Source organism: Brachionichthys hirsutus, chromosome 5 (assembly GCF_040956055.1).
Source record: "Brachionichthys hirsutus isolate HB-005 chromosome 5, CSIRO-AGI_Bhir_v1, whole genome shotgun sequence".
Lineage (NCBI taxonomy): Eukaryota > Metazoa > Chordata > Actinopteri > Lophiiformes > Brachionichthyidae > Brachionichthys > Brachionichthys hirsutus.
The window spans coordinates 13,875,289-13,887,978 of NC_090901.1; the positions used below are offsets into that span (position 1 = coordinate 13,875,289).

Here is a 12,690-nt window from a genome sequence, read left to right on the forward strand (position 1 = left end):
ACAGGCAATGTGGGTGAATGTCTTGCCCAAGGACACAACAACAGTGAACACGTGGGCCAGAGGCAGGAATTGAACTGCCGACCTCTCCATCACGGGGCAGCCTGCTCAACCGCCTGCGCCACCTTCGCCCCAATTTTGGCTGTATCTGAGAGTAGTCCTCGTAAGTGACGGGTCCAAAGAAAGCAAGAGGTGAGCATTGGAGTGAGAAGAAAAGACGCATGATGATGATGAAGATGAAGAAATTATCCATCATCATGACCGTGGTGTCCGTAAGTGATGGGACACGCCAGTACGAGCGGAGTACATCAACGATATGTACAATCCTCAATCAGAAGAGAACCCAAAGTAACTATTATGTGTAAGTTTATGCAAGAGTACGTGTAAAGTACAAATACTGTATGCAGTGTCAACGTACCCCCCCCCCCCCCCCCCCCCCCCACTCCACACAGCACGCCAATGTTCTGAGGTGATTTGCTGTGTGCTGTGTTTAGATGCTGGAACAGATTAAATTGTTTTCAGCTATTCTATATGGGAACATTTTATTTTACATATGAGTGATTTGAGGTACGAGCCCGGTCCTGGAACGTATTATACTTGTATGTCAAGGTATTACTTTAGACGTGAACACACCGGCGAGTTCAGCTTTAGTTTACTATTTCCAAAACAGCGAGAAAATGCAACCAAATATTTCATGCGAGTTGTGGTTTACCCTGACAGGCTGTTCGTTTCCAACCAGGTAACCTCTCCACGGACTCAGGACCTGAGAGAGAGAGAGAGAGAGATGAGACCTTTAGCGCCACCTCCAGAAGGGTCATGGTTGTTGCATGTTGCGCCCAACAGTTCAGATTCAGCCATTATCTACTCAGGCCAAATGTCAGAGGTCAGATAGCAGAATCCTCCAGAGGCCCGAGACCCCAGCTGATTTGAGAAGATGCTATTTATACCCTTATAAGATAAAATATTCTGTTAAGCCTCTAAAAGCGTTTAAAATAAAGTATAGAATCAAACATCTAATTAATAGAGGTTAACCCCACTTTTGGAATAATTCATACACGTAATCAAGGTTTTTGAGGGTTCTACTGTGGTTCTGTGGAACCGAGAGTCACCTTACTTGTGAATATTGTGTGAACTGTTCGACAAAACATTCCAAGAGTTTCTATCGTCTAGTCAGCACTCGCATGGTGATAGAATGAAGCTGGTTACTCTAAGTCTTGTTTCAGTTGATAATTTATTCTTCGTTCACTGGACTGACACCACAAATAGGAAATATAACAATCAAGAGATAAAAACGAGTTGGACCATTACTCACCATTAACCTGTCGACTGCTCGGTCACACGATTGGCTAGGGGGGTTCACAACCACGGGCGTCACCAGGCAGACCCTGTGAGGCTTCAGCAGCTCTGAGATCTGATCTGCTTCAAAGGTCACAGACAGAACCACTGTCACCGGCTGAGGTGGACCGGCCCGTGTGCTGAACCTGATCACATTTATGCTGGAGGCTTTCTGGACCGAGGCAGATATTACTGATCCGGAAGCAGCGATTTGATTCTGATCTGTGCTGCGTTTTATTGTAAAGGGAACGAACTCTCGGGGAGTATGACCAAGACCAGAAACATGAACCTCAGGACCAACAGGAAAACGAAACCATCCCCATTAACAACAACAACAACGATAATAAGTCTTCTTTTTCTGCCCCTCTTAGTGTCTCATTCCTAATTCTATCCAACCCGGTCACTCCCAAGGAGATAACTGTTGCAACCATCATTCTAGAAAAGGTTTAAAGAGGATTATCCTCTATGTTCATGTTTATTTTTTTGCCCTAAGTTTCTTCTATAGATACGTGATCGGCACATGCCAGTTCTTTTATATTGAGTTCTGGTCACTTCTCTGAATGGCTTCAGCTCTGTTAACTACTTCTATACTTCCTATCGTGTACCTCTGTCACTGCTCTGTCCACATCATCCACCAGACGAGTTCAACCTGGTTCATCATGTAGTAAATGAGAACGGAATGAAGCTCATCGTGGATCAGAGGTAAAATCACATTCATGGGTTAGTGAGCTGTATTTTAGTCAGAGTCTCTTTTACTGGTATTACACACATTTCCTAGACTAATGGTGTTTTTCATAGTCCAGTTGATGCAACATTTGTTTAAATGTATGTAAACACAACAAGAACCAACATTTAATTGATTTAAAACTAATAAATTACAAATAAAAATATGATAATGAAAAAACTCTGGGCTGATTGAGGGAGTTTATACCGACGAGATCGTAAGTCGTGTGTAAAGTTTTACGCCGCTTGGGACCGGCTCAACTCAGACACATATAGAAATGAGACAATGAGAGGGACAGTGAAGGTTAGACGTTTTGGAGACAAGGTCAGAGAGACCAGACTTTGATGGTTTGGACATGTCCAGAGGAGAGACAGGGACTATATCGGTAGAAGGATGCTGAGGATGGAACTGCCAGGGAACAGGACTAGAGGACGACCCAGGAGAAGATACATGGACGTAGTGAGGGAGGACATGAGAGTGGCTGGTGTTGGGGAGGACGATGCAAAGAACAGGGTGAAGTGGAGAATGCTGATTTGCTTTGGCGACCCCTCAGGGGACAAGAAGAAAGTACAGTAGTAGTAGTATTAGATATCATTGTGTGTGTTTTAGTAACTTGACAGGAAGCCAGTGTAAGGCTGATTAACTGGCCTCCAACCACTGAGGGAAATGAAAACGCCGATTAGACCCGCAGTCTATGTTATAGGCCGCCTAAAATAGACTATATAAAGAGTGTATTACACATTAACATCAGTCTGGTGGTGTATGGGTTAAAAGACGCATGTTGATAAAAGACAGGCTTATAGGAACATCAGCGTTCGAGCTATTTCTACTAACGAAAATAACTAAACCATTGTAATCAGTAATATCTGAGCCATTTAAGGTTTTTATGATGGTTGCCTTCACTGGAGAAGTCATTCATTCGTTGAACCTCCTTTCCTGTTTTATTTCATAAGAACACCAGCTGCAGAATAGCGGCAATGGATGCTGCTGCTGCTGCTGAAGCCGGATCATCTTACCTTGCAGATTCTGAGCGGTGGAGTCCATTCCGGAGCCTTCAGTAAAACACCGGTCGTGATGGAGGAAGTGATCACCTGCTCCACCAGAGTCCCATCTCCAACACTCACTGTGTCACACCCAATTACCAGAACCAGAGTCACAACGAAGGGAGGAGAACGTGAATCCTGCTTCACGTGGCTGCAGAGGAGGGAGGTGCTGATGAAAGTGAAGCTGAACAGCCTCAAACCGCAATCACAGGATCTCGCTGTGCATGCAGCCGTGCCTGCAGCATGAAACCCTCGCTTACCTATTGTGCACGCCCTAATGCACGTGAACTTCCTGTCTGTTAATGTGAGTCACTATTGTAGTGAACTTAAAGAAGCTAGATGCACCACATGAGATGAGCAGCTTCACCAAATCTGTTAATACATTTTAAATGGCCACAGTGTAAGGCTAATTCCTGCCCCCCCCCCTCCCCCCAACCACCAAGGGAAACTAAAACACCGAGAACTCCTACTCACATTTGATTGTCCCTCAGAAACACACAACAGCTTAAAGATGCACTGGCGTGTCTTGAAATCACTGCCCAGAGACAACCGAACCGAACCCGTCACCTTATGCACGTTAATGACTCCTGGGGGGTCTGATTGTCTGTTTGTATCTGGACCCTCCGACACGCGGGTCCGGGATCGTTTTAAACAGTGTGAAAACGACCTTAGTATCTGAACTCAGTCATTGAGAACAGAACGTTTTTGCTGTGATTTACCTCCACCTGGATGACCGATAACGCCGAAACGATATGATCCGTGTCTCTCGTGCTGACAAGCCGCTGGCTTTAATCTTTGTGGCAGCTAGTTGAGTTGATTTAAACAAGTCCATTTGATTCTTCTTTGCTCTTCTTGGTCGCAGTTATGTCCGCTACTTTCAAAGAACTCGAGTCCTGTTTATTTTTGACTCCATTTTCCTTATTAGTAGTAATAATGGATTTTTATTTTCACCAGATTTGTGAATTTAAAGTCACATGTGTTCCGTCGGAGGATGAAGTTCAGGCAGGTCATCCTTTCTCCCCAGGACAACAGGAGGTCATTGGATCTACAGAAGTTGAGAACGTCTTCACGGCCATGAACAGAAGGAGGCAGCAGTCACACGTTCATTAGATTCTTTTATTTGTCATCAGCTGTGGGACAGTTCATCTTTAAAAATGACACTTTCAAGGCTGTTTTTTTCGGCCTTTAAATAGGAGGTTTGAAACCATCTTAAAACTCAAGTCTACTGCCGAAACAAATGCACTATATGGAAAACCAATGCTGCTGCTATGGGAACAGTCAACATCAATCTCCCATCCCATCACATGGAGAGGACTCGTGTTCTTGCTCAACAGGAGCTCTGAACATTGGTTTCCAGACGGAACCCTTTCTGACCTCAGCACTGGACGAGAACCAGCGTTTGTACCACTCAGACCAAAGTCGACGAGTCTCTGAAATGGATGGAGGCGAGTCAGAGATGAACTCGTTTAACAGCCAGGTCTCTGAATTAAAGTCGACCTCTAAACTGACGGCGATTCTGCTCACATCCACCCATCCTCCCTTTTCATTATCAGAGGAAACGCAGCTGTAGCAACCCAAGATCACGCGATCACTCGTATCGTAAGATGGACAATAAGCTACAGCCTGGAAAGATGAGCAAAGCGGTCGCTTTGGAAGCTACACGCGTTCATATCGTTATAAAAATTAAACATGTTACCATGAATGATGTGACCACCGCTCAACAGATCCTGAAAAAATGGTCACATCCTAACATGTGGTTGAGGGCTAAGATCAATGGATGGACACAGAAATCAAAGACGTGCAGTGACTGGACACCGACGGACACACCAAGTAACGCAGCCTCCAAAAGCTGTGTGAAAGCCCGTCAAAATAAAAGTTATTGTGCACAATTAACCAGCTGGACACCGTTCAGACGGGACATAAACAGAAAGCCACAGTGATAATGATAGAATGGCAGAAAACATATCTCAAAGCAGACAAGTCGTTACTATGGGCAACAGAAACTAAGCTGTGTTTGGCTCGTGGGTCTGTGGAAGGAAGGCGGTTATTTTCCACATCACCGTTACAGACGCTGAACCCCTTCAGACCGACGCGTCTCGTAATGCGTCAGTGAGAACGGGGACAAGAAACCAAAAGCAGAAGCTTCAGTTTGTGTATTTACATGCGACCACCGGTAATGCGTTCATTTTACTATGGCAACTGTGTGTGTGTGTGTGTGTGTGTGTGTAATCAATGTATGTCTAAGGAATGTTCAAAATCGGGGTTACATAAAGGTTCGAGTAGAGATCATTGGAATGACCGGTTGGAGAAACATCTGAACAACGTCTCACTACACCGGCGCTGGGAAACCGGGTTTGGGTAGAACCGGGTTTACGCTGCGACAATGTGGGGAGCCAAACAGCACAAACGGGTGGGGGGGGGGCATGAGAACTCCTGTTAATATGACAGTCTTTTTGCCCATGTATGACGCTTTTGTAACTGTCCTACAGAAACCATGACAAGCAGAACAACCCAACTTAGAGAAGAGAACGTACCGCAGGTTCTGTCTGCAGAGCAGTGAGCGCAGGTCACACGCAGCTGAAGGTGAAGCGTGTGGGTCGAGCCCGCCAGGATGTGGCTTTGGGTCGATACCCGGAGCGATGAAGGTGTTCAAACCGTGTGTGGGTTGATGTACATGTGAAGCAACTGTGTAGAAGTATTTACATGCACCTCCGCCTCCTTGTGCGTTGCTGATTTTACCACCACAACTTTGTGCAGCAGCTTCAGTGGAGAGGAGTGGCTGCCATCAAGCGTTTGCCAATTGTACCCATATCCATCAGATATCCATGTGTGTCGGGTTCACCGGTCCATCATGCTGAGGATCATCTCTGGGGTCAGATCGCCGTTGGCAACGATGGCCCCGGTCTCCGCGTTCACAGCCAGCTCTACAGTCTCCACCCCCTGCCCATCTAGCCCCACCTCCTCCACAGTCAGGGCCACGCCCTCCTGTAGAGGTGTTGCTGCAGAGGTGTCACCATCCTCCTTCTTGACTATTATGTTCTCCACTGTTCCGGTGCTCTTGTCCTCCACCTGTACGATGGCTGCCGCTAGAACACACAACAAGAGGGACATCCCTTTAGGAAAGGAACCTAGTCAGGCCCGTCACAGGGTAGAACATGGGAAGGAACCGAGTCAGGCCCGTCACAGGGTAGAACATGGGAAGGAACCTAGTCAGGCCCGTCACAGGGTAGAACATGGGCAGGAACCTAGTCAGGCCCGTCACAGGGTAGAACATGGGAAGGAACCGAGTCAGGCCCGTCACAGGGTAGAACATGGGAAGGAACCTAGTCAGGCCCGTCACAGGGTAGAACATGGGAAGGAACCTAGTCAGACCAGTCACAGGGTAGAACATGGGAAGGAACCGAGTCAGGCCCGTCACAGGGTAGAACATGGGAAGGAACCGAGTCAGGCCCGTCACAGGGTAGAACATGGGAAGGAACCGAGTCAGGCCCGTCACAGGGTAGAACATGGGAAGGAACCGAGTCAGGCCCGTCACAGGGTAGAACATGGGAAGGAACCTAGTCAGGCCCGTCACAGGGTAGAACATGGGAAGGAACCTAGTCAGGCCCGTCACAGGGTAGAACATGGGAAGGAACCGAGTCAGGCCCGTCACAGGGTAGAACATGTTCAAGAGTAGATTAAAGACTTTCCTTTTTAACAAAGCTTATAACTAATCGATGCAGTAATCAGTATAATCAATCTGCTGTCATTAGGCAGCATTGGTGGCTTAACATCATGACACACTGAGCTCCTCCCCCTTTATCTGATTATTTATGTTATAAATAGATGCGTGCAATCTGTCTCTATTCCCCGTAGTCTTGTTCGCTCTCTCCCGCTGTTTGTCCCTCTCTCTCTTTCAGGTTCTTCTGTCCGTGGTGCTGCAGAACCTGGACCTGTGTCCCTCAACACTGAAGTCCACGTCGCTAGCATTAGCATTTTGTTTTTGTCTGCTCCTGCTCTGTCTCGCTATCACTTCCCTATCCATCTCCTTGACTCGTCTCCGACCTGCCATTCTCTCTCTCTCTCTCTCCCCCTCTCTCTCTCTCTCTCTCTCTCTCTCAACCCAGCCGGCCAGACAGATGGCCGTCCACCATGAGCCTAGGTTCTGTCCAAGGTTTCTGCCCGTTAAAGGGAAGTTTTTCCTTGCCTCCGTTGCTCTTGTGGGTCAAGTTGGGTTCTGTGTTTCCCTGCTAATCCTGTAAAGTGCCTTGAGATAACTTTCTGTTGTGATCTGGCGCTATAGAAATAAAACTGAATTGAAACTGAATTGAACATGGGAGGGAACCTAGTCAGGCCCGTCACAGGGTAGAACATGGGAAGGAACCTAGTGATGGGCAGTGATCAACAGCAACCAGCAGAGGGCAGCAGTTCACGTTTGGAACAGTGTTCTCACCAGAGGCAGGCATCTTGGAAGCCACCCGGGCTGACTTGCTGGCCGTCGGGGGCTTGGGGGCGTTCTTTGGGGGTCGACCTCTTTTTCTCTTGACCGGCGGCTCATCAGGCGCTGGTACTGGGATGGCGGCGGGGGCCTGGTCCAGCTCCATGCATTCGGGCTCCTCCTCCTCCTGCAGCAGGGAGGATTCTTCCTCTCCCTCGGCCTCTTCGTCTTCGTCTGGTTCGATATGATCCTCCTCTGAAGCACAGCAACGAATGCAGCCATTGGACAAACTAATCCCAACAGAGGAACAAAACGCCTGCACCAATCCTCACCGCTATCGTCCTCATCTCTCCTATTCCTCATCTTCCTCTTCCTTCCCCTCCTTCCTCTCCTTGGGGTTGGAGCGCCGTTCTCGTCCTCCGCCTCACCGATGCAGCTGTCTGAATGGCGAGCCATGGTGTTCTGTAGAGACGCGCGTCAGCGTGTTGACTCTACGCTCCTAGCTTGCGCAGAAGGACAGGAGGACGGTCCTTACCCTGCGAGTGAAGGTTTTGCTGCATTTGGGGCAGACGAAGGCGGTGGGGACGAAGTTGGGGTCGTGGTAGCGCTTGAAGTGCATGTCCAGCAGCTGTTTCTGTCTGAAGGTCTTCTCGCACCGGCTGCAGGAATACGGTTTCTCTCCGGTGTGGGTCCGACGATGCATCACCATGTGGCGCTCCTGGACCCAGAGGCATAGAAGACCCAGTTAAAAATCCCTTACAGAGACAGTTATGTCCCCATGTCCATGTCCAACTATCGCTTGTCCTTTATAGGTTGGGGTGACATTCAGAGGGAGACAAAGTACTCTAAACACGTCAGACCCTACAAAATAAAATGCTCCAACTTTCTTTTCTTTTTTTTCTGGTTATGGTTCCTGAATTATTAATCGATTGGAACTGAGTGTCCAACTCAAAGTGATTAGAGTTCTCTGGAAATGTTTTAAATTTGTTCCGCCAATAATCACACTTTGGCTTTTCTCTGCCACAAACTATATTGTCCACTCAACCCCGCTCTCCACACACACACACACACACACACACACACACACCCCTGCCTGTTAATCACATATACTTTCTGTACCATGTTCAAAGTCATTTGCACTTTCATGCCGTTTTAGCCGACTGTCTGCTTTTGTGTCGTCGCTTGCACTGGAAGGTGAATGTTTTAAATGACAAAATAGAAGTCTGAGTGACAAGGCGGCACATCCACACAGCTGTACGTGCACACGCACACACACACACGCACACACACGCACACACGCGCACACACGCGCACACACGCGCACACACGCACCTGGCGGCAGCAGTAGTCACACATGTCGCACTTGAACCTCTTCTCGTTCTTGTGAGACTTCTGATGCTGAATCAGGGCGTATCGTTCATGGAACACGGCGTCGCAGTAACGGCATTTCTTCCCAGTTTCAATAAAGGAGTGCTGCTTGCGAAGATGGACACCTGCAGACGGGAGGAAAGGCGTGGCAGGAAGTCGACGACCTGGCCGTCCATGCTGTGTGTAGCTGTGTGTAGCTGTGTAGCTGTGTGTAGCTGTGTGTAGCTGTGTGTAGCTGTGTGTAGCTGTGTGTAGCTGTGTGTAGCTGTGTGTAGCTGTGTGTAGCTGTGTGTAGCTGTGCGTTACTGTGTGTAGCTGTGTGTAGCTGTGCGTAGCTGTGTGTAGCTGTGTGTAGCTGTGCGTTACTGTGTGTAGCTGTGCGTTACTGTGTGTAGCTGTGCGTAGCTGTGTGTAGCTGTGTGTAGCTGTGTGTAGCTGTGTGTAGCTGTGTGTAGCTGTGTAGCTGTGTGTAGCTGTGCGTTACTGTGTGTAGCTGTGTGTAGCTGTGTGTAGCTGTGTGTAGCTGTGCGTTACTGTGTGTAGCTGTGTGTAGCTGTGTAGCTGTGTGTAGCTGTGCGTTACTGTGTGTAGCTGTGCGTAGCTGTGTGTAGCTGTGTGTAGCTGTGTGTAGCTGTGTGTAGCTGTGTGTAGCTGTGTAGCTGTGTGTAGCTGTGCGTTACTGTGTGTAGCTGTGTGTAGCTGTGTGTAGCTGTGTGTAGCTGTGCGTTACTGTGTGTAGCTGTGTGTAGCTGTGCGTTACTGTGTGTAGCTGTGTGTAGCTGTGCGTAGCTGTGTGTAGCTGTGTGTAGCTGTGTGTAGCTGTGTGTAGCTGTGTGTAGCTGTGTGTAGCTGTGTAGCTGTGTGTAGCTGTGCGTTACTGTGTGTAGCTGTGTGTAAATGTGTAGCTGTGTAGCTGTGTGTAGCTGTGTGTAAATGTGTAGCTGTGTAGCTGTGTGTAGCTGTGTGTAGCTGTGTAGCTGCGTGTAGCTGTGTGTAGCTGTGTGTAGCTGTGTGTAGCTGTGCGTAGCTGTGTGTAGCTGTGTGTAGCTGTGTGTAGCTGTGTGTAGCTGTGCGTTACTGTGTGTAGCTGTGTGTTACCCAGGTCACTCTTGCGTGCGATGACGGTGTCGCAGTGAGGACAGTGGAATTTGGCCACGTTCTCTGTGTGTTTCTGCAAGATGTGCATCTTCATGGTTCCGCTCTGCGTGAATCGGGCGTGGCAGATGTAGCACTCATAGGGCTTCTCTCCTGGGAACAAGTTCATGTCGTTACGCGTCAATAAAACAAGACACCTGTGAGATCGGAACAACAGAGGAGGGGTGAAACGCTTTAACCCTTTACCTCCGGATGGTGAGGGTGAACCCTCGGTTCCCGCTAACGGCTCAACAAAATACAAACACAAACTTTTTTGAGGTCTTTGCCAAAATGAAACTACTAGTTCTAGACCACTTTGTCCTCCTCCTCTACGTGACAGCAGTGAAGGCCATCGCTTTACCTGAGTGCGTCCTCATGTGTCTCTTCAGCTTGTACGTGTCTCTGCTGGCATAGCTGCACAGGCTGCACTGGAACGGACGCTCTCCGGTGTGGGAACGAATGTGCCGCTTCAACTTGCTCACCTGCACACAGTTACTGGTCAGAGGACTGCAGCGCACGCCGAAGCTCAGAGGCAGAGCCGTCGCTAGTAGCGCTGCAACGTCCCCCTGCTCTCGTCCGACGCCTCACCTCCACGCTGGCGTAGTCACACATGGAGCATTTAAAGGGCTTCTCGTGTGTGTGTTTGTAGCGGCGATGGCGAACCAGCTCCCCACTGGTAACAAACGCCATATCACAGTCTGTGCACTTGTGTGGACGGGTCCCTAATAAAAAGAAGACCAAGACACCAGTAACTGAAGCGCCGGACTGGAAAGCGCCGTCTCCTCTCCGAGCGTCTCGAAAGGTGCGACTCAGTACATACCAGTGTGCGTGTTCAGATGGTTTCTCAGCAAGGTGACCGTCCTGAAGGCTCGTCCACACAGGTGACATTTGTGAGGTCTCTCATCGGTGTGGCTCTTCATGTGTCTGTCCAGGTTGGAGCGTCGAGGACACGTGTAGCTACACAATTCACACTGAAACGTCTTCTTCACTCCTAGTCAACATAAAAAACACACAATTATTCAGCAGCAGTGCGTAGCGCCGTCACTGGTGAAGTGAAAGACACGAGAGCGGCTGGACGGAGTGAGGGAGGGAGGACACGAGAGCGGCTGGACGGAGTGAGGGAGGGAGGACACGAGAGCGGCTGGACGGAGTGAGGGAGGACACGAGAGCGGCTGGACGGAGTGAGAGGACACGAGAGATAGTGGGTCTGCAGCGTGCTCTGATCGATCGGATTGGGGGGGGCTCACCTTTCTTCTTGATCTTGGTGGGTTTGGGTGGTTTCATGTTGCCCACCACTTTCTCAGCGTTGACCTCAGATAAAAGGCCTTCCTGCTGCTCCTCTTCAAAGTCATAGACACTCACGTCCACGCCCTTGTCTCCCTCGGCGTAACGCAGACGACTCTTCTTCCACTGAGCAGACAGGAAGTCGTTGGACCTCGTTCTCCACCCAAACCGTTGGACCTCGTTCTCCACCTATCTCACCTTTTTGGTCTTCTTCACAGTTCCACATGGGGGGTGATAGTCTGGGTCTTTAGCCCAGGTTGGGTCTTCATTAACCGGCTGAACGCACTCCTCCTCTCCTTCCTCCAACAGCTGGTCCCCCACCTCTTCGTCTTCCTCTTCCACGGGCTGGCCTTCGACTCCCTCCTCCTCCTCCTCCTCCTGTTCCACCGTCTCCACTTCTCCGTTGGCCCCAACCTTCACTACCTGCACATTAAATGTTCATTCAAACTACGCTGGTTTCGATTATCTGATGACAATAACAAGTTGTTTATGTAAAGTCTACAGATTCTCGTGTCTGGACGAGCACCTGGAAGCCTTCAGGAAGCGGCAGCGTGTGGCAGATGACCGGGTCGCCGTCCTTCGGCATAGCAGTGGCGTCTACGAAGGTGCCTCGTTGTAGGGCCTCCACCGCAGAGGCAGAAACCGGTACCTGGACCAGCTGGAGCTCCCCCAGACCGAGAGCTGCCTGCTCCTCCATGTTTACCACCTGGAGACAGAGGAGACCCCGAGTCAAACGCATGCCCAAAGACTCGGAGTCATTTGCATAAACAGGCTCACAGGCCGCCCGTGGAACATAACATTACCGACCTGTAAGGTTATGATCTGGGTCTGATCCACCGTGGTCACAGTCGCTTGATGCGCGGCACCCGACGCCCCCCCGACACCACCAACCGCCGCTGAAGGATCACCAATCGCAGCATCTATGACCTAAAAAACAAAACCCGACTTTAGTGGAATGGACATTGTAAGACACGCTCGGTGTCCTCAGGCTTAGACGCACCTCCGTCTTCATCTGCAGCAGGGTGGGATCCAGTGAGTCCATGACCATCATCTCCACACTCGCCCCACCGTCCACAGCAACCGCCACCCCAGCCCTCATCAAGTGCTGGTGGGCTGCTACCATTCCTCCTCCATGGCCTGCTGCACAACGACAAAGAACGACCGTCTTGCCTTCGTGTGCAGAAATTGCCACGAACGTGTCCCGTCAGCTCGTTTGGACCTTGTTCCAGGATGACTCCGGCGTGTCCCTCGACCACGCCCCCAGCCTCTGCAGCTTGCTGCAGCAGGTCAGCCACCAGAGCGTCCTGGCTATGAACAGCTTGGATGGAGGGGAAGTCTTTGGCGGGGAGCTCCACCGCACCTACGACCTCCGTCGGCCCTTCGTCCAT

At 49.7% G+C, this 12,690-nt stretch overlaps 2 protein-coding genes across 2 annotated transcripts in view; both read right to left on the bottom strand.

Moving 5' to 3' along the window:
• The window catches only part of LOC137893559 (capping protein, Arp2/3 and myosin-I linker protein 2-like), a 37,185-nt gene extending 34,085 nt beyond the window's left edge, over positions 1-3,100 (bottom strand). Inside the window, 3 exon segments of the mRNA XM_068738968.1 lie at positions 710-760; positions 1,310-1,416; positions 3,073-3,100. Of these exon segments, the coding sequence (XP_068595069.1) occupies positions 710-760; positions 1,310-1,416; positions 3,073-3,100 (186 nt within the window).
• A 1,116-nt stretch (positions 3,101-4,216) lies between these two features.
• On the bottom strand, positions 4,217-12,690 carry LOC137893693 (transcriptional repressor CTCF-like). Its single transcript, XM_068739119.1, has 15 exons — positions 12,522-12,690; positions 12,303-12,439; positions 12,110-12,229; positions 11,829-12,008; positions 11,501-11,725; positions 11,266-11,428; positions 10,839-11,009; positions 10,607-10,740; positions 10,380-10,500; positions 9,983-10,132; positions 8,849-9,009; positions 8,052-8,234; positions 7,849-7,978; positions 7,532-7,771; positions 4,217-6,185 (listed from the first exon to the last, which is right to left on the bottom strand). Exons 1-15 carry the CDS (start codon positions 12,688-12,690, stop codon positions 5,938-5,940), a joined length of 2,532 nt encoding a protein of 843 aa, XP_068595220.1. The 3' UTR covers positions 4,217-5,937.

Coding starts and splice junctions, on each gene's coding strand:
- LOC137893693 (XM_068739119.1), bottom strand. CDS start 12,690: ATGGACGAAGGGCCGACGGAGGTCGTAGGTGCGGTGGAGCTCCCCGCC. Junction 12,440..12,521: donor CGGAGTCATCCTGGAACAAG/GTCCAAACGAGC, acceptor GTTGTGCAGCAG/GCCATGGAGGAGGAATGGTA. Junction 6,186..7,531: donor TTCCAAGATGCCTGCCTCTG/GTGAGAACACTG, acceptor TGTGTGTTCTAG/CGGCAGCCATCGTACAGGTG.